The sequence below is a fragment of the Amphiprion ocellaris genome, chromosome 3, assembly GCF_022539595.1.
Source record: "Amphiprion ocellaris isolate individual 3 ecotype Okinawa chromosome 3, ASM2253959v1, whole genome shotgun sequence".
In the NCBI taxonomy this organism is placed as follows: domain Eukaryota; kingdom Metazoa; phylum Chordata; class Actinopteri; family Pomacentridae; genus Amphiprion; species Amphiprion ocellaris.
The window spans coordinates 15,248,497-15,268,169 of NC_072768.1; the positions used below are offsets into that span (position 1 = coordinate 15,248,497).

The following is a 19,673-nucleotide window of genomic DNA, read 5'->3' on the forward strand; positions in this document are numbered from 1 at the left end:
GTTCATTGCCAGCAGGATGTTAGTGAGGTACAGTGTGTATACACTTCCAGACTTCCTGTCCGCACGCATGTACATCACACTAATTATCTGTGCAGTGTGTAAATGAAGCGCAAGCTTACTACTTATGATTTCTAACACCTAATTAACAGTAAATTACAGTTTATTTTCCCGTCCTCCTGTGAGGTATCGATGCAGGGATGCTAAAACATTAAATAATGTATCATATTTCATAATTTAAGTTTGTGAAAGATTTTTTTGCAGTAACATGCAGCTACCACAAATGTTAAGCATCCTTTGTTTCTCTGTCTTTTCAGTAACCATCTCTACCAGTGTGTCCTTTGATGGTCTGCTGGTGACTGGTCTCTACACCTCCACACCGGTCCAGTCGGCTCCCATTCCTGCTCCAGCTGCTTTCGGCTTTGGTAAGTCCTGCTCCTTTTGCCAACACAAACAGCTCATTGCTTGTGCTTTATTAACACTAACAAACCCTCAGATATTCTAAATAGTATCTTAGCAGTGGGACTATGGAGTATTACAGTGAGCTCGACCCAGCTCAGTGATCCACATCCGTTCCCAGAATGAGCATAAGACCACTTCCCTGCTCCTGTTGTGACAGGACGTGATGGATGAGGAGTGGGGATGATGTGGCCATGGGTTTGGCCAGATGGGTTTTCATTGATGTCTGAGAGAAGAAAAACAGAGAAAGGAATATGAGATGGATGACAGGAAATTGGAGAATGAAGCAGAAGAAGTAAAGACCTCAGAGAGATAAAACCAAAGTTAAAATAACTAATGATCGTCAAGTTGGTGGGTCAGATGTGGCAAGAAAAGTACTGTGGATAGGCTGAGATGCATTTGGCATTTGATTTTCGTCAAAGATATAATATCAACATAATTATCAGCAATACAATGAAGCTGAAGTATGAAAGCAGCAGTACTGATTTGGTCCTACTGACTGACATATTATTAATTATGACATAATTAAATTATTATTACTGAAGCCTCAGTGTGTCAGCAGCATGTTACTGTTGTTGCTCTTAGTTTGAGCTACTTTATGTACAGTTTTGAGAGGTCGTTAGATGGTTAATGGAAAAAGGAAAAAAACTGTTTTCTGACACACAAATCTGTTTTTTAGTTTATGCATCATTTCTCTTATTTTTCATTTCTGGTAAGATTTTGGTTCATTTAACATCTACTGAAATGAAACCATGGGAGAAATTTGGAGGGAAAAAAAAAATCACTGTTTGGTGCAGCTGTTAACAACTCATAGATGAAACAATTATATTTTAAAAGTTTGCTTTATTATCCATTGCGTAAACCCTTAACCCTCTAAAAGTAACTAAAACTGTCAGGTAAATGTAATGGAGTAAAAAGAACAGTTTTTCTCTCTGAAATGTAGTGGAGTGGAAGTATTAAGTAGCAAAATGCTACACAATTTGGATCTATATTTTGCTATTTATCTGCAAACTTTACGTTACATCTACATTAACTCCTCTCTCTTAATTGTTTGTTACTATTACTCATACTGAAAAATATGAACCCAAATTTAAAATGTTTGAGTGCATTCTCGTTACACTGTAAGGAGTGGCTTGAATTACATTCAGCACGACTCCCTTCTGTACCTACTACGAAGATTTTTAAACTCGGACGAAGTGTGTGTGGGTAGGACTCTCTTGGGGTGATGGACCTGCCATAAAGAACTTCTTAGAGAACAGGGCTACCGGCCCAGAACTTCTGCCCAGCAGGTTCACTTATCCTGACTAACTCCACTGTTCTTCAGACGCTGACTTCACTCTGGCCAGGGCAGCTCTTCACTCTTGGCAGCTCTGTTTACTGGGGAGGCATCCAAGCAAGGATTGCGTCACCTTTGCTTTACTCTAATTATTTCAAAACTTTTAATCGTATGGCTGCATAGCCTGACAGGCAGCAGCTTGTGGAACCATGAGTTTCTACATGGTGTATGTTTAAATAAGTCTGCAAAGCCTTCCGTTACAGCATGTGTAATCTGCTAAGCTGTGATGCTGTCCAGGTTTCACAGCAGCAGTCAGTCATTCAGGCCTCAGCTGAAGAACTCTCTGCGCTTGGTCTCTCTGCTCTAATTCTCCTGCGTCCTCTCCCATTGTGGACTCTATGGAGCAACAAGCGCATGCAGAATCAGTGCTGTCATAAAGGCGAAACTGAAGAGAGATTTATTACAACCATACTGTCTGACACGGAACTGCTTTCTAAGTCACGGTTTTATTTTTCCTTTACTTCATTTGTCTGAACAATTATTAGGTAGAGGGGATTTTTTTTATGAGACACGCTCAACATCCAAGTGGCAGCAAGTTTGCTGGTCCATGGCGTTGCATCTGGGGACTGAAAGCTCTTCAGCCTTGGGAGGGCTGAAGAAAGATGCTCCCAGAGCGAATTTGCTTCATCAGTGAGCTCATGGAAACCTGGTGACATTACTGCGCATAAGAGAACCAGTGTTTGAGCAAAATGCTTTGAAGATACTAAAGAGGAACAATAAAATGAGACGCTGCTTGATGTCTGTTGTTGTGACAAATATAAAGAGACCTGTGAGGACAAGAAGGTCACTCAACTCCTCATGGGAGTTTTATAATGGTGTTTAGTATTACAGCGTCTAAGATGGGGTGTGGCTTTAATCCCCCCAAAAGGAGGCATGTCGGGGACACAGTTACACACAGACACACAACGCAACAACATGCATACACACACACACACACATGAAATCCAATAGAAATACTCTCACTCAGAGACGCATACACACACACCAGCTGTGTACAGTTATTGAAGTGGTGGCTGGCTGGGGGAACATGTGGCTGACAGATGTGTAAGTGTACAAACCAACACGAACTCCAGCACTGGAACACTGAAACCTCAGCGCTGCCGCCACAGAATCGCACACACAGGGAGATGATCAGTTGTAAATTAAGATTAGTGAAAGTGTTTGATATTTGAAATAACAACTTAATACATCGCATAAGCGAAGGAAAACGGCAGATCATTTATGTTTGCCGGGTTGATGCTAGTAGAGAGACTGAGGGTAAGAAAGAGAGACATAGAGGGAGCGTGGATGGTTTTAAAGAGTGAAAAATTACAATGTCCAGTGGTTGGTGTGGTCAAAGTTGTGGCAGCAAGTAGACAGGATGACTACACGATGACCTACAAAGAGGGAATTCCCCTCAGCCTTCTGTGTCACCCTTGACTGCTTTTTTGAAGCTCATAAAAGCAGTAATACACGTGCTTGCTGGTTCTCTTCTTGCCATGTTTTGTCGTTTGTCTTTCCATGTTTTTATTTTGGTCTGCCACAGTCATGAATGTAGATACCCTCACATGTCGTCATACACGGACACCATGACATGGAGACAGAAGCTGTATTTTACTGTCCTCCACTCCCTCTGAATTACAACGCACTTCACACTGCAATTGTAATAAAAGTGTTTTGCTTTGAGGGACTAATTTTTACTGCATCATCAGAACTCAACACCCACTCATTGTCGAATTAGCTGATGTGTGATGAAGCAGTTGCAGTGCCATTTAAGGTAGTCTGTGGAATGCCACGGTTTCTGCTTCTGGGCTGAGCTGTGGCTTCGGCTGCCCAAGGCTCATTCCTCCGCTGCCTCAAGGCAAGAGATCCCCCACTTGCCGCCGGGTGACTAACCACAGACCTTTATGATGCTGTAACTGCTCTGCTATGGCTAGTGCACAATCAGACAAACTGGAGCTAAAAACAATGTTATGTTTGGGAGCCAGGCCCACACGAGAGCGGCAAAACACAGGAGTGTAAATTGACTGTGGTTTTATAAATGTGCCCAAAAGGAGGCCGATAAACTAATCTGGCCGAGACAGTCTGCAGCAGTTATTCTATTTCAAGGTGCCAGAGGTTGTCAGGAAACACTCAACATTTTATTTTAGAATTCATATAGTTGCAGCATACAGTTAATGGATGAGGTAAGGTATGGAGTTTCATTTGAATTTAATTTATAGAATATTTTTACAACTCAATTACTCATTAGAAACCTTGGCAGTGTTTTAGAGTGAAACATGTACACTTTACATGTATATGTGTATGTAATATACTCAAAAGGGTTGTCTGTATACACTGCCAGAAAAGCAACATTAGTCTGGACTGAGTCAGCTGTGGGAGAATTCCAACTGCTTCATGTTTTTCCTTCCTTTGACTTTTATTCCATTAAGAGTGCTTTCTTTCCAGTCCAGCCTCTTGGCCTTCTGAAAAGAAGTCACACAAATTTCAAACTGCCGTCTATTAAAATTTTATCATGAAAACAATGACTTAAGTACATTGTCATGATTTAGATTTATTTGGTTCAGGTATCATAGCAGCATTTTGCAGTTAAATGTCGCATAGCAATAACGAAGTGATGTATTGGGACTCGCAGGCCAGAGCCTGGATGGAAAGAAGAGTCACATGTGGTCTGATTTGTATTGCACCCCTAATGGCAAAATGTTTCCCATCACATCATTATCCATTCAAACACAAAGACAGAACAAGTATTCATTCTAAGCGTCCCTTGCTAACTTATAATTACGATGATGAACAGGCACTTGAAGGGGGGAAGAGAGCTTTGAAAATAGATGGGAGGAGAATGGATAGGCAGAAATGCCAACATGGGACTGACAAAGTGTGTGAGATTAAAGGAATGAGTGTGAATGCAGAGTGAGAGGGGAAAATTAGAGAAAGTGTGCATGAAAAATGGCAAATACGGTCCAATGAAAGTGAGACAGTATGTGAGTGATATAAGGAGGGGGGGGAGGAGGGAAAGAAGATGAGAGGATGGCGTTCCATCACTACCTCTGACGGAGTGGCTGATTGGTGTTGCCTTGCCAATGCTGAGCTGCTGAGAAACCGGTCATTGATGGATGGCTCGTTTGCAGGGTGATGTTTATTTTGTCGTTAATTTGCATATTTGTATGTATTTGTGGGGCGTTTGGCTTCTGCTAGCAAGGATCAGTCCCCATCTCAATATGATGGATCTGGCTGTCTGACAAAACGGACAGCTTAGTGACAGGGACACCCAGCCGACGCTCTGTTCCCATGACGGATGGGCTCATGCTAACACACAGCCCGATCAGAGATGAAATCCTGCTGCACCTTGACCTGTGGAGGAGGGGATGGAAGGGGTCTGTAGCCAAAAGTATAATCACACCATATACACATTTAACTCTCAGACTGTATTAGATCCTGTGTAAATTATTCTTTTGTTTTCAGTTAAGCTCATAACTCCATGGTATTCTTCAAAATATTTGCCTTGTTCTAGTGTTAATATATGAAAAATTAATGATTTTTGAAATTTTTTTCTTTAAAACATTTCCTAACAAACTGAGGCATACATTGATATGTATTTTAAAATAACATTGATGGTAAATTATAGATGGTAAAGTTGTAATTTCTAATTTGCCCTCATGATGCTATAGTTATCTGACAGTGCCTAAACAACAGACACAATAATAAAGAAGTGTGTTTATTTGGAGTTTTGTCCCAGTAACACAATGGCATTGCATTGTCTAGTGCCGGGCAGCATTTTCTTTCATAATGGAGGGTTTTAATGTCAACAGCTGTGCACATGAAGATACACCAGCAGCTACTGATGATGAGAAATCCACTTTTGTGTCAATCATAAGTCAGATCCTGTAAAAGCAGAACTGGAGCAAGAAAATAACAAGTGGTACATGATGGAATCTCATATAGTAACCTCAACTGCCTCAACCCCGATGCCATAAATGCTCAAGTAGTTTTCCATGCCAAATTTCCAACTTGGGAAGCCAGAAGCTCTCACAGGCGTGCACTTTCCTGGAAAATGTTGCCATTCAGCTACTGTGGCTACGGTCAGGGAAAAGAAAAGAGATGCCACGACTTACCAAAGCTGACGAAATCTCTTACTGCCACATCTGTCCATCTACACTCAACCACAAAAAATGTTGAGCAGTGCGCGCTAATTGTCTTATGTAATGTTGCTCGTACCCGCGGTATGTAATGGTGTTTGAAAACTGACACATGCATTAGCAGATAAACAGATCTTTTGCAGAAATACTCAGTCACAAATGGCTGTCAATAGGCACAATTATGCATTCAAATCCCGATATCTACACACTCATCCATCTCAAGGCTGAAGGTCAGCTGTCGGCACCTCTTGCCACCAAGCCAGATTGAATGTCAGCCAGAATGTCACGCTATGAGAGATGGCAGCTCATCATGTCAGTATTTACAGAGACACGCTCACAGGTGTGTTTCCTGCTGAACAAAGCCTTGTTTTGGAACCTCTTTTTCCCCTCAAACAGCACTAACACTCCCAGGAGGGCACCTGTGTGCTTCAGTAAACCCCTCCCTCCTCCCAATCAGTAGGACGAGGAGATGCTGTGTATGGAAAGATAGAGCATAAATATAATGATATAGAGAAAGGGTGGTGCAGGGAGCAGAGAAGGGGTGAGAGAAGGGGTTCCCATGGGGAGAGAAGCTGTCAGTCCCTAGGAGACATCAAAAGCACTGCAGCCCTGTGATCAGCCTGCACCCTGGCTCTCTGCTGACAGCTCCCTGACTGTGCCGCTTAGACTCCTTCATAAACGCACACGGATACACACATACACACACATATACACTCGCTTGCTACCTTAAGAGCTCTCACACTCACCGACTTATCCATTCATGCCCCAACGCATTCAAATTCCATTGACATACACACACTCATGCTGATTTTCATACGTAGGATGCGCGTCTGTGCCACACTCGCTCTGATACCATCCTCATAATAACCTTGAACACTGCTAAAGTTCCCCTCTTGCAACTCTGTCAAGGACACACACAGTCCCAAACTGTTGATACTGAACTATGTGCCAAACAGAGGCAAGGAGGTGCTGGCAGCAGTGATGATGTTGATAATGATGATGATGACTTATCTAAGCCATTACTCCTTCTCTGCTCAGGGCTGAGGCACCGAAGGCAGATCCCTCCTGATGATGAATTCATTAGTGCAGAAGATGAAATGAGTTGTCAGGGGCAGGGTTATGTATGGGAGGTGATTTGTGTTCTCTGCGGCACCGTGTTAGATCAGACTCAAGATCGGTGGGGTCGGCTTGTTGTAAATCTCCCGGCTTTGCTGGCACAGGACTTCCCCAACCCTCTCGCCCAGACTGAGCCTCTGTTCTGTCCCTCCCGTTGCTTAACACATTCTCCCCCACCAATCTACAATGCCCGGAGGCTGCTAACAGGTGGCTAAACATTTGCGTACTCTCAGAGTCCAGAGGAATGCTTGGGTAATTATGCACCAGAAGTCAGAAGTAGCTTCTCTCCATGCAGAAGGCTTCCTTAGAGGCAAAAAGCAACCCCACCTTCAGTGAATACAACATCATTCATTAATAATTTAAGGTAGAACTACAGCAGTGGCTGCAAGTCTTGGTCGTACATCCCAGCAGCATAGGTCTCCCCTCTCAGGTGTGCTGTTGCAGTGCTGCTGGGAATTTACTGGTTCACTTGATGTGCACTAGCTCTCCTGGAAAGCACAGTCCCTTCTTTGAACTCCCATGGCTTCACTAGGTGCGCTTACATTTACTGTGTGGTGTTGAGGATGTGTGCCTGTGTTCATGTGTATGTGCAACCATTTGTGTCTCAGTGTGCCTGTACATGTGTTTGTATTTGCTTTGTGAGAGAACACACGTGTATTTGTATGCGCACGCTGGGCCTTTTTCCTTTCACAGCCGTATTTTTTGCATCTAAATGTATGGTCCAGGTTGACTGAGAGCAGAAATAGGGGAATGCAAGAGCTGGACTTACTGTGATAGAGATTTCAAAGTGGTGTGTGAGCTGTTGGGCAGTTTTATTTTTATTTATTTTTTTTATCTTGCAGGAGAGAGCAGCAGGCGTAGGCTGTTTCTCCCATGTGTGGTCTCTCTTGAGCAGAGCAATGTTATTTTCTACCATGCAGAGAGGGTGGTTACATGCCAGAGAGAATGAGAGAGAAATAAAGATAGAATAAAGACAGAGAGCTTTGACTCAAAAGACTGCTCAGATTGACACATTTCTGTGAACGCTAGTGGGTTTGCATCATTTCAACACAGAGGCAAGCTGACTTTGAAATGTATCTTTGTTGTGTTGTGATATAAAAGTCCTTAAATTCTATACCTCCACATGCACCTTGCAAGTATGTGGGTATCTGTGGTTTTGGTGTGCAAACAGAGAGAAAGTGATTTTACAAAGGCTTCTCTACAAAGTGCATGCAAACCGAGCTGCACTCTTAGGTCTATTCATTTTTAACGTTCCCTTGCAGAAAATATTAGAAACAGTGGAAGTGCTCCCTCTGACTCCGTGAGCTGAGGAAGCTTAGTGGTTACTGGTTTCTCCATGACTGGATTTGGCCCTCCACCCTCTAAAAGCCTTAGAGACAAACTGGAATTCTCCACAGCCTGGCCCATTTTTTTTTTTTTTTTTTTTTTAAAACATTATATACAAGTTATTTGTGTGCAACTCACCCAGATCCTTTCTGACCCATATTTTGGCAGTGAAAATAGTTACTGACCTTCTCTTTGTTTCGCCCTCCTTACGAGAGCCAGTCTGTTGCCGTGATTAGTTCACTGCCTCCCAGCACTCCTCTGTCAGACCAGGCTCAGCTCCAGCCCCCCCATAAACACATTTAGATACACACACATACAGTATATGCGCATGCATGCAAATGCAGGACAGGCGCAGTGCCATGCTTTCCCAAGGCTTTCCACTGGCTCCTCACCTGTCGCCCCAGGTCTCTATCTCTGGTACTCAACATGTGTGTCAGGACAGGGCCTGCGAGACCATGGCCTCACCAGTTTGTTTGTTTGCTGCATTGACGGGTGGAGAGCAGGGACGTGGGTGCAAGAAATTAGCACAAGTCAAATCAGATTAATTAATCCCCAACTCAAACTGTTAGCTGAGAAGTCGTGTTGAATTAAAAATCAAATTAGCCCTGGCGCCTGCCGGTAAAGCTGTGGTGTGTGCCTGCCAAGCTACAATGACACACACCCACAGAAGGCAGCTGCTCATAGGCTTTGCTGATGGATGGATGTATGGATGGATGGAGAGTTGGAAGAAGAAAATTGGTGCTCAGGGACTAGAGGGGTGGAGGAAGGGGAGTTTAGTGACTTAGCCACCCAATGTGGTAAGCCTCTCCTGGGGCAAAAAGCCGGCTGTCCTCCACTGGGTGCTGCTCCACAGGCCTCACACCACTTACACTCTGTGGGCTCAGTTATGTCGTTGCCATTAGGCCTTTCAGCAACTCTTCACCTTGATGATTTACATAACACTCTTACACACACACATCTTGAGTCTGGGACTCAACCCAGTTTTTAGCAAGCTCCTGTTTCTCAGCTTGACTCTATTAAATGCATAAAGAGAAAGGAAAGGGAAATTCCGGTTTTATATAACTTGGATCTCATTATCATAGCTTTAGCCATCCTTCCTTTCAGTAATAATAACACTACATTCATCAAATTAAAGTTTTGAGAATATGGCAGCATCACTGAGAAGAAGTCCAACCTGACAAGAAATATAGACAGTCTGAAAGTCTAACTGGTATTAAAGAATCCCCGCTGAAACTTATTTAAGTTATTATTATTCTGAGTAAGTTTTTAACTATTGCCATTCGCTACAGATGTTTGGTTCAGTGTGACACTTCTTTTGTTTGGTTTGCTCTGTGATCCAAACAGTCGCTGTCAGAATAGTTTTACATCTGTTTATGTCCATTGACTCACACTCCTGCAATGGGAATTTGAGAGTGCAAGTTTTGGTGGTGCACCTGTTGTTATTTATCAGATATTGCGTGCCAGTCGTTTAATCTTTAAAGCTGGGCAGACTCTACCTGATTTTTGTTAATATTTGATGTTTCCTGCACTCCCAGAACCTGTGACTTCTCTCCCCGTGATGTACATGTCAAGCAGGTGGCCATGATGTGGAGTTCACCTGAGGTAGCGCTGTGTGAGATGGCAAAAAATTATCTCCATTTCAGTTCTTCTTAGGGACGATTCCCAATTTCAGTCAAGTTAGAGAACATCTCCTCTTGATCTGTGAGCTGACTGTTCTGAAAAGTATTCTGGGGTTCGTACACAGCCTGGCTATGTTAATGTAAAACAAACGACGAGATTCGGACCGATCCACACAAGGCTATTCCTGGACAGGGTTAAAGGGAGGGGAAGGGAGATGGACCAGGAAATTGGAATGTGGGAGCCAGAGGGATGGTATTTCTGGCATATGCTAACTACCTAACTAAATATGCTAACTAAATTGTGACCACTAAAACGACACACTATTTGTAACAAACTGGAACAGTTCTTCAGCAATATATGCGTGCATATATGCATTTCGGTATAATGTATGTGGTTGTGATTGTGTCTTTTAGATGGATTGCGGAGCTGTGCAAAGTAGTAAAAGTCTCATCTATCATACAGGGTGGAGCTCCAAAACACACAACACTTGTTTGATTCAGAACAACATTCATTTCAATTATGGCACATTAGTTCAGGAGGGTGTATTATGCTCCACCAGTGTTCCTGTACTCCATTTATCATTCATGCTTGTATGGCTTGTAGCTCTTGATCACTGAAAAGAAGTAGTACACAAGCAGTGAACTAAATGTTTATTTTCTCTGTGCTTTTAGTTTTGAGTTACTCATTTTGAAAAATGAGACATTATAGAGGTGTAAGCAATTATTAAATTACTCATATATTTTTATTTAATCGTTGCTCACATACAAGCATATGCTTTTGTGTGAAATGTTCTTTTTCTTTTGGCTGGTTAGAACCATACTGGTGGCTCCTACAATTTGTATTTTTGTTAGTGTGTGTGTGTGTGGGTGTGTGTGTGTGCAGCCTTGCCATCAGGAGTTTATGGATGATGGATGATGGATGCTGTGAAATACAATAGAAGTCTAAATGAAAGAGCAACTGTTCTGTGAATGCGTGCACATGGGCAAAAAATGGTCCGGTGCTTAGAACACAGGCATACTTACACTTTATCTATGCACAAATGCATCGAGCACACAACATTCAGTTCAACCCTGAGTCTTTCGCACACACTTGTGCATCCTCCCCTACCCTCATCTTCTGCTCAGCAGACCTACAGGTGCCCTTTAATGCCTGTTAAACTCTCTTTCATTCATATGACAAACCTCCTCTCCTCACATTTTCCCACAGAGTCTCTTATTTCCTTTCCCCCTGGCCACTGGCATCTTTCACCACCCATAGTAGCACACAGCTTCCTCCTGGCAACACTGTGCCGGACCCCTGCCATCTCTACAATGGTGCCAACCCGTCTCCATGGCAGGTTGATTGGCAGATGCTGAGATGGATGCCCTTTTCAGCCAATGGCAGATCAGAGTTGGGTTGTCATGTGCTGTGAGACTTTACAATGGTCCAGCTGACCAGCTGAGGATGGTACTGGAAAGAAGGGGTGAATGTAACACAACGGACGCACATAAACGCACACATCGCATGGGATCATTCAGCAGCACAAAGCGTATGGGGTCCCTACTCTGGCTGTCACTACTATTGTGATGTATCATTTATGTTGCTATTGTGTGGCCTTCACTTGAAACATGCTGACAGAGGCATTATTCTGGCTTTTGACAGATTCCCATACATTCACAGGCTTTTAATAACACATGTTAATGCTCCAATAGGTTTATGACAGGTATTAAGAATTGCTGCATGAAATATGACCCTTTAATGTGCTTGCTCTCCAAATTATTTAGGGTGGTGTACATTGGATTTCTAAGTGTGAGCCAGTGGGAGAATGACTGGTGGTTCAAGGGCCATTATCTGTCTGAGTGTGCAAATACACACACACCACAAACGTGCACAAAAGATGTGCATCATAAACATTAATCTCTGCTTTTTAAATGAGACCCACTTTTCTCTGTTAAATTACAAAGTACACAGTGAGTAGTGACAAATATGAATTCTCTAGACAAAAATCTAATAATCTAATCTCCCTACAGCACATTATGCTACTTTGTGGGTTTTTCATTAACGCTCTGAGCACACTGCTGTGCATACATATGCATTTTAATTGTGGTTGCTTTTGTTGTGTGTGTGCAGGCATACAGCCATGTGCCTGTGTGTTTACAGCCCTGTGTGCATGCTGCGTATGCTGTGGCATTACAGTCCTATATGAATTTGTTAATAAATATCGCTCCAGTAAAGTAAAAGCCATACGAGTTTACTAGATTTATTGCTGGTAGAAATGAAGCAACAAACATGCAGATTCTTTTTGCCTCCAGGGACTTAAACATATTTTACCACTGACGTCCTGTCAATCAGAAGTCTTGCAGGAAAAACATGCTTAACTGTCTTGAAATCATATTAAAAACCATTTAGCAGGGATGCAAATACAGTCAAACTAAACACAAACTATTCAAACTAATAGTTTCCTGTTCTATCATAAGCCAGACAGGCTTGAAGGACAGCTGTAAAATGACTGCAAAACACAGTAGCTGCTTGCTACTGACCAGATGTCAAATGGTGTGTAGGATATCGGTAAATGTGCACATTAATTTGAATGGTCTAGTCTCTTGAATCCTTGCAACTCTGCCACAAAGCCTAACTCTCAGTTCTAATGCCAGTTCGACCGGCTCCTGCTGCAGTGTTAAGTTGCTGCCAGGCTGAGCCACCGATTGCCCATCTGCTCCATCGGGGAGAATTCTCACTCCATCTATTTGACTTGTTTTGAGCTTGGCTGTGGAAAGCTCATTAGCTTTGCAAAGTGAGATATAGAGGCATTTTAAAGAGGACACAGACTGATGTGAATTAAAGTGTTTACATATTTGAAGAAAAGAAAGACCAGTCAGAGTGGAAAAATGTGGAATCGTCTTTTTTTACTCGAGACATGGGTAGACTGATATGAATAAATAAGAGGCGGTGAACTTCCCACTTCTTTTTTATGGGGTGCTTTAAAAATTCACTAAATTACCAGCAGAGATTGATGTCGGGGTGACACTCCTACAACCAATATATGACCCTTAAAATCCAGACACACCCATTTCCTGTGTTTCTGTGTGTCTGATGGCGTTTGTGTGTGGGCATGCCCAAGAGTGCATGTACAAGGTTTTGCGTGAGCATGTATATGTGTGTGTGGGTTCATATTTATGAAACAAGCTCAGCCCAGTCATACCGTGGGAGTTAGCAGGTCATCTTCCCCTGCCATTAATCACTGCCGACAGCTCATAAGTGCCCAATCTGCATGTGAAAGAACTGCATGTGTTTGTATGTGTGAGCGTGCATGTATTTGCATATGTGTGTTTGACTGCGGATGTGTGTTTGCAACAGTCCTCCAAGATCCCCCTGTGGCTGCTTATTGAATTAGAAGTGGCCTCTGCTGATGCTTATCTAACATGCAGCATGAACGCATCACTGGTGGCATTTGTACAGCAGCTACAACTTCTGTCATTATCGGCTCGTTAGGTGAGTTCTGCATGCAGCTGATGGTCGGAATATGGATAACAAAATATCACTGTTGATGAAGCATAAAAGGCTCCCCATAAAAACTAACATTTTAAAATGCTTCTTATTTTCTGATTTTAGAAAGATGTTGAATATATCAATTTACAAGTTCTTCGTATCAATCACCCAACAGTGGGTAGCTTTTGATTAACTCAAAGATTTGACAGCGGATCTGGAGAATTTGGGACAAACAGCAATAAGAAAGATGGAGATAAACAAGGCACAAAATATTGAGCTCCCAGAGAAGGTAGCTTAGAGATGCTAACAAAACTAACAAAGAGCTCAGGGGTCAGCTGAGTGAACTGTAAAGGAATGAACAGTTTTTGCAGTTAGTGTGACCCAAGCAAACAAGGACACAGGAAGGGCTTTGTTATATATTCTCATTTCACCATGACAAAATAGCCTGTCTTTCTATTTCTCTGCTCATTCCCTGAACCCAACCAGGAATGTCCGAGCCCTTTTTTTCTGTTCAAGTTCACTAAAGCTTGTTGCTTTACTGGAGCATTGCGGGTTTGGATCACATCGAATAGTAGTGAGTTTTCGCTCTCTCTCCACACCCAGACATGAAAGGAGTATGGGATCGTTATTTGCATTTTTATGCCTGAGTGTATTTTTCAAGTGGGAATAGAAATTCTACGAGCGGTGTCAAGTCCCAGTGCTGCTGTGTCCTGGAGTACATCAGTCTGCCTTTTCATCTTCACCCCAGACAAACTGCTCGCTGCTTTTCTTTGGCCATACCTTCAGTCCTTACCTCTCTCTACCTCTTTTTCTGCATTGGTTTCTGTCACTATTTGATGATATTTTCATGACTTTCCAGATTTTCTCAGGATGTTATGCTCACTTTTTCCTTCAAGCATTAAATTCAGTTTGTTTTCACTTCTTCACTCACTATTAATTTTAACGCAGAGGGTTGCATTACAAGAGTTTGTCAAGTGTAAATGCAAGCTGTGTCTAACATGTTGCAGATGCACTACCGCACACCTTTTTTTCTCATTAGTGAGCGATGGCATTGCAAAAGTAAATACGCTTTTGGATGAGTGATTTGAATGACTGATTGATTGCTTCTGTCCCTCGGTGGTTACACTGGCCATAGCTGTAGTCTTCCTCCTTCTGCCATCTCCTCTGCTCAGTGTCCTGCTCGATTCCATCGCATCACTCCTGTCTTTCCGTTCGTCTTTGCAGCTTTCCAGATAGTGTTTCCATTGCCACGAGAGCTAAGCTTGTATTATGCACAACTACAGGGATTCTCAAATTGCACCATAGCAATGTGGTGACAAATATTCACACAGCTTTTTTTTTTTCTCTTCTCCTGCCACAAAATTGGACAATTAGTGCCAAAGCTGTTGTCTTGACTGCTTTGCCTGCGACAGTAAATATGTGGCATCAGTGAGGAAATTGCTCTGGATGTGGCACTCTTTCATGTCAGAGAGGGTTAAAAAGAAACAAAGATGTATGGATATGTCACTGTATGCTTCCCTCAGTGCGACATAAGGCCAACACGGAAACAATTTCTGCTGCTGTATGTGTCAGCAGTAAAGATAGGGTGCTGAGGAGATCTTGTTCAGGCAAACAACATTGCAATAATCCTCGGCAGTAATGTGTGCTTCTTTGTATGAGGGTATATGTGTGAGGATGTGTTTAGGAGTAAATTATGGCCATTACGCAAAGAAGTTGTAGCCAAGGTGATTAGAGAACAGTGGTACTATTAGTGGGTGATTACACTCATTCTGTTATTATACACCAGCCGCTCCTTAGCATGGTTAAAGACTGCTTTGCTCAACACCTCATAAATCTGACACGTTAGGACCACACACCGCATGTACTCGCACATAATCAGACAATATGTTGTCACGTGAAAATGTTGCAAATTATGTCGCTTTGATAATTATTCACTTTTGAATTCAAAGAATTTGATGCTTCTCTACATGATGAGAAAATTTACGATTTCTGGGTTGAAGTAAACCTTTGGAAATGCCGTAGGGTAAACAAATCAATGCTTGGTGCTCAGTGTAAAAACAAGCTTGTTTTTCTTAGTTTTTCATCCGACAGCAATGATAACTAGGTTTGTTTGTACCATCTCACACACGCACCAACATAAATTTCATGCAGCGATACAAATACGCACACACACACACACAGCTGGCCTAGCCAAACAGAAACATTTACGGTGCTGTCGACATTGTGTATTTATGGATACAGTCTGTGAGGTCAGATTTATTACTGTCAGAAATGGGCGGAATTATTTCTCTTTAAATAATTAGTTTGGAACCACACATGCAGACACACATACACAGTCTTTGCATATTGATTTGCACATTGATTCTGGGGATATGAAAGCTTCGGTGTTATTAATCACTGCTGATTATATTTTCAGTGATGTGAGTTGTGATTGAGGAGAGGAGAGGAGAGTTTGTATTTGCAGGTTATAAAGAGCAGAGGCCAGCCACTAAAGCACCTCTTCATACAACGATGAAGCATCATATACATTTTTAAACTGGCTGAATGGGTTTGTTTTGTGTCCACTGGACCACACTCTGTTGACTTACTGTTGTTGAATTATGACGAATGCTTATCTGTCTGGGAAATGCATACTCTAGTTGTGTTTGCATTGTTGATACTTACCGCACAGTTTGGATGCCTCTTCGCTGACACTACAAAGTCATTTTGGCACGGTAAATTATTAAACTGTTCTGAATGTCTGCGCAGTGATGGATGAGCCCGGTGGTGTCCTGCCCTTGCCCTCTGCGATATAAAGGAAAGATTGTGTGACATGATGTCATTCCATCGATGCAATCATAGCCGGACACAGACCCTCATTAATAAGAGCAATGTTATGGAGTGTCAGCTCACAGGGAGGGAGTAAAGAACAGGAGGACTGAATAAAAATAAATGATGAAAGGAGAGAAGTAGAGAGGATGAAAGAGCAAAGGAGAGAGGCTGGATGTGAAGCAGTGAAAGAAGAAAAAGAAAACTGAAGGATGCTTGTGGATTCAAACAAAATAGCGGAGTGGCATGAGATCAAACAAGTGAAGTAAGAAATGAAAGCGAATGGAAAGAAGTGTGGATAACTGGAGACATTGGTAAATGTCAATACGCTCCCTCATTTTCACTATCTATAGTGGCTTATATCCCACAGCTCCTTGTGGCTCTCAGTGTATTTTTCTAAATTAATTAACCAGTCATTGTATGCATTAGTTTCAGACTTATGCTGACTTGTCTGTAACAAGAGTTACTTTGTAATATTTTGCATATTGCTCTTTTAGGGCACTCTGTCTTTTCAAATATTCTTGCTGCATTTTAATTTCATACAGTTGGTTTGGGTTGACTTTGCTGCAAATCATCTTGCACAGAGTCCCATTTTTTACTTTAATGTGATTTTTTTAAGACTCGTTTGCTTAATTTCATTATGATATAAAAACAGCCTGAACAGACTAGCTTGAAATACTCTTGGCAATCCATCACAGTGAATTTCATTGTTTTGTGTGTTCTATTTTAGTATAAATAGCTATGCAAGTCTGCAGTACTGTATTGTAGTTGAGCATGGTTTCATTTTTAAAGTTTGTTGTTGGGAACCCAGCGGGATTTAGCCGCAAGAAAGCATTACATTTAGTGTAGAAGGCCATGAATTAAATTTAATCTTTTAAACCGCATCTGTGTTTTTCTGATTGTTTGTCTTTGGGTGTAGTTTTCTGGCAATGTGGCTCATGTCTGTCTGTCTGAGGGGCTCCTGGCTGCACACCACTGGCACTGACTATAAAAATCTCACAACACCGCTCACCACATGATGATAATGTAACTTACAAAGATAAAAGCAGACCTAAGATTATTTGAGCTGATAAGAACAGTTTTATTACCGTGGTAAAATAAATGGAACCAGTTGCTCCCTGTAGCGTAATGCAGGAAAAACATCCAAAAACTATGGCAGGTGTTGGTAAAATGCATGAAACCATTCTAACAAAAACTCACACTGTCTCTTATTGTGCATCTTTTCCTCTCTCCTGCAGGTGTGATGCCAGACCGTCAGTTTGGTGGAACCCAGTTTGTTTGCAGTGTGGTGGCTTCCCATGTCAGCCATCAGCCCTCCACCAGCTTCAGCTTTGTGTGGATCGCCCCACCACCCGGCACTGGATGCGTCAGTTTCCTGTAAGTTGTGTGCATTTATATGTAAGGCTTATGATAAAACGTAAATAACAAGGAAAGAATAAGACAGACGAACTGCAGATGAGCGCCTGGTGATCCCGACTAGGACCTTTACAGCTGCCACGCGTCTTAACCTGACATGGAAGTCGTAAACTGTAACAATAATATCTGTTAACGGCGTGTGGCCCCATATTGACCCAGTAAGCTTGAGAGTCTTATCAGCTGACATCATGGGCGGCGTTCTCTCTGTCTGAGCCACAGAAAGGATGTTGAAAGGCCATCCTGTCAGAGGCAGCATGCATGATGGCTGGAAAGAGGTTAAACTGGGGACAGAGTTAGCGTGTCTGTTTGTATCCTAATTGCCTTGCCTGACATGGCCTGTGCAGTGGCAGGTGTATCTGTGTGTGTTTACGCTGCTGAGAATTAACGGAAATGTCTTCATCCTCTCCTTTAGTGCATCCCTTTTCTCATTGGAAAATGTATGAGTGGCTGGTTAGAGCCGCCCATCCCCTGAGGATGGGTGTGATACAGACACACATATAATTTGTGCTTATAAAAAAAATTATGTACTTCTTCTATGACTTTATATGAAAGCATTAGTAACACAGATACCCAGTTTCACTATTAAAAAAATGTGTCTATTAGGGGTTTGACTGTTAGCCCACTGCAACAAACTGATTTATTTCGAGACACTGGACAGGTGATTTTGTGTTGATAAGTTTATACCTTGTTTTCTTTGAAAATAGGAACAGATCTAGCTTAACATGTCTGAGAACAGCCCTGGTCTTTGCCTTTTCTCCTTTTGTTCCCCCTTCCATTGCCTTGTCTTGCTCTTCATCAATTTCTCCTTTTCTGCCTGTTGAAAACAGCCTCTAACTCTTTTCCCCTCAAGTTCCCTTGGCTGGTGATTTACAGTCTCATACTGATAGTCAGTCAAAATGCAATTATCAGCTGTTGCTGGAGAAAAGTAGAGGAAAAGGAAGGATTTCAATAGCCCTGCTGCATGCAAAGTCACAGCGGCAATGCACTACCATAGTTATTAACGTAACTTAAGTAATTCTTATTCCAAACAGAAAAGCTCTGTGTTTTTGAAACAAAAAATACATTTAAAAAGAAAAACACCACTATCATCATATCATTTTACTGCTTAGATAGTCAAATCAGCATGCAAATTAATCCCTCATTTTGTTCTATTTTCTTTTTACCAGTCATCCTCTTTCAGAACTTGAAAGACATTGCAAATTGCACATCAATGTTTCATAAAACCCACAACTAAATTAAACATTTTGGCAATACTCACGAAAATCCCTCAATGAATTCCTGGAGGGACACAATAGTCTATCAGACAGAGACTTTTATGGACAGACTGACAGAAAAAAAAGATTCAGCTGGGAAATTTGCTGAAGTGGAGCAGTCATTTAGACAATATCCACTGAGCCAAACAGATTTACTGGCTTTTTTTTTGTCTGCCAGCGAACACATTTGCTGGTGAGTGTGTGTCAGCTTACAAGGATTGGGCTTTTTTCTTAGTATTTGTGCGTCGGTGTGTGTGTGTGTGTGTGTGTGTGTGTGTCTATGCGTGTGCAGTGCGTTTGCGTATGAGGGTAAACCACAGAGCAGCAGTGTGCCAGTGCTGATGACAGTGGGGCTGGCAGGGGGCCACGACTGTATGACAATAAGGGCCCCTGCGGCTGACCTTATCAAAGTCAGCCAGTCACGCTCCAGCTGGCTGAAGACTGCTCCACACACACAAACATGAAGACACAAACACTCTTAGTGCTCCCTGTTCCAGTTCGCAGCTTCTATCTCCGCCAGTATACGCTCCTCTCCTACGCTACCATCCCTGGATTCAGTGGGGAAATTCAACAGGCAACGCCTTTCCGACCGAAGCCAGGGCCACCTCGGGTGCTACATCAAGTTTTCCAAAGCTGTCAGACTTCTTACAATACAGGTTGAGATTTGGCCCAAGAACTGCTACTGCCACTGCCAGTCAAGTTTTGTTTATGCATCACATTTTATGTGAATGGACTCTTTCCAAGAAATGCAGTTTT

At 42.3% G+C, this 19,673-nt stretch overlaps 1 protein-coding gene across 6 annotated transcripts in view; it reads left to right on the forward strand.

Annotated features, from left to right (window-relative positions):
• Positions 1 to 19,673, forward strand: part of reln (reelin) — a 97,202-nt gene that overhangs the window by 21,631 nt on the left and 55,898 nt on the right. For all 6 annotated transcript variants that reach the window (XM_023277919.3, XM_055008760.1, XM_055008757.1 and 3 more), the window contains exons 2-3: positions 315 to 422; positions 17,487 to 17,625. In XM_023277919.3, coding sequence (XP_023133687.2) covers positions 315 to 422; positions 17,487 to 17,625 — 247 coding nt within the window. The remainder of the gene's footprint in view (positions 1 to 314; positions 423 to 17,486; positions 17,626 to 19,673) is intronic.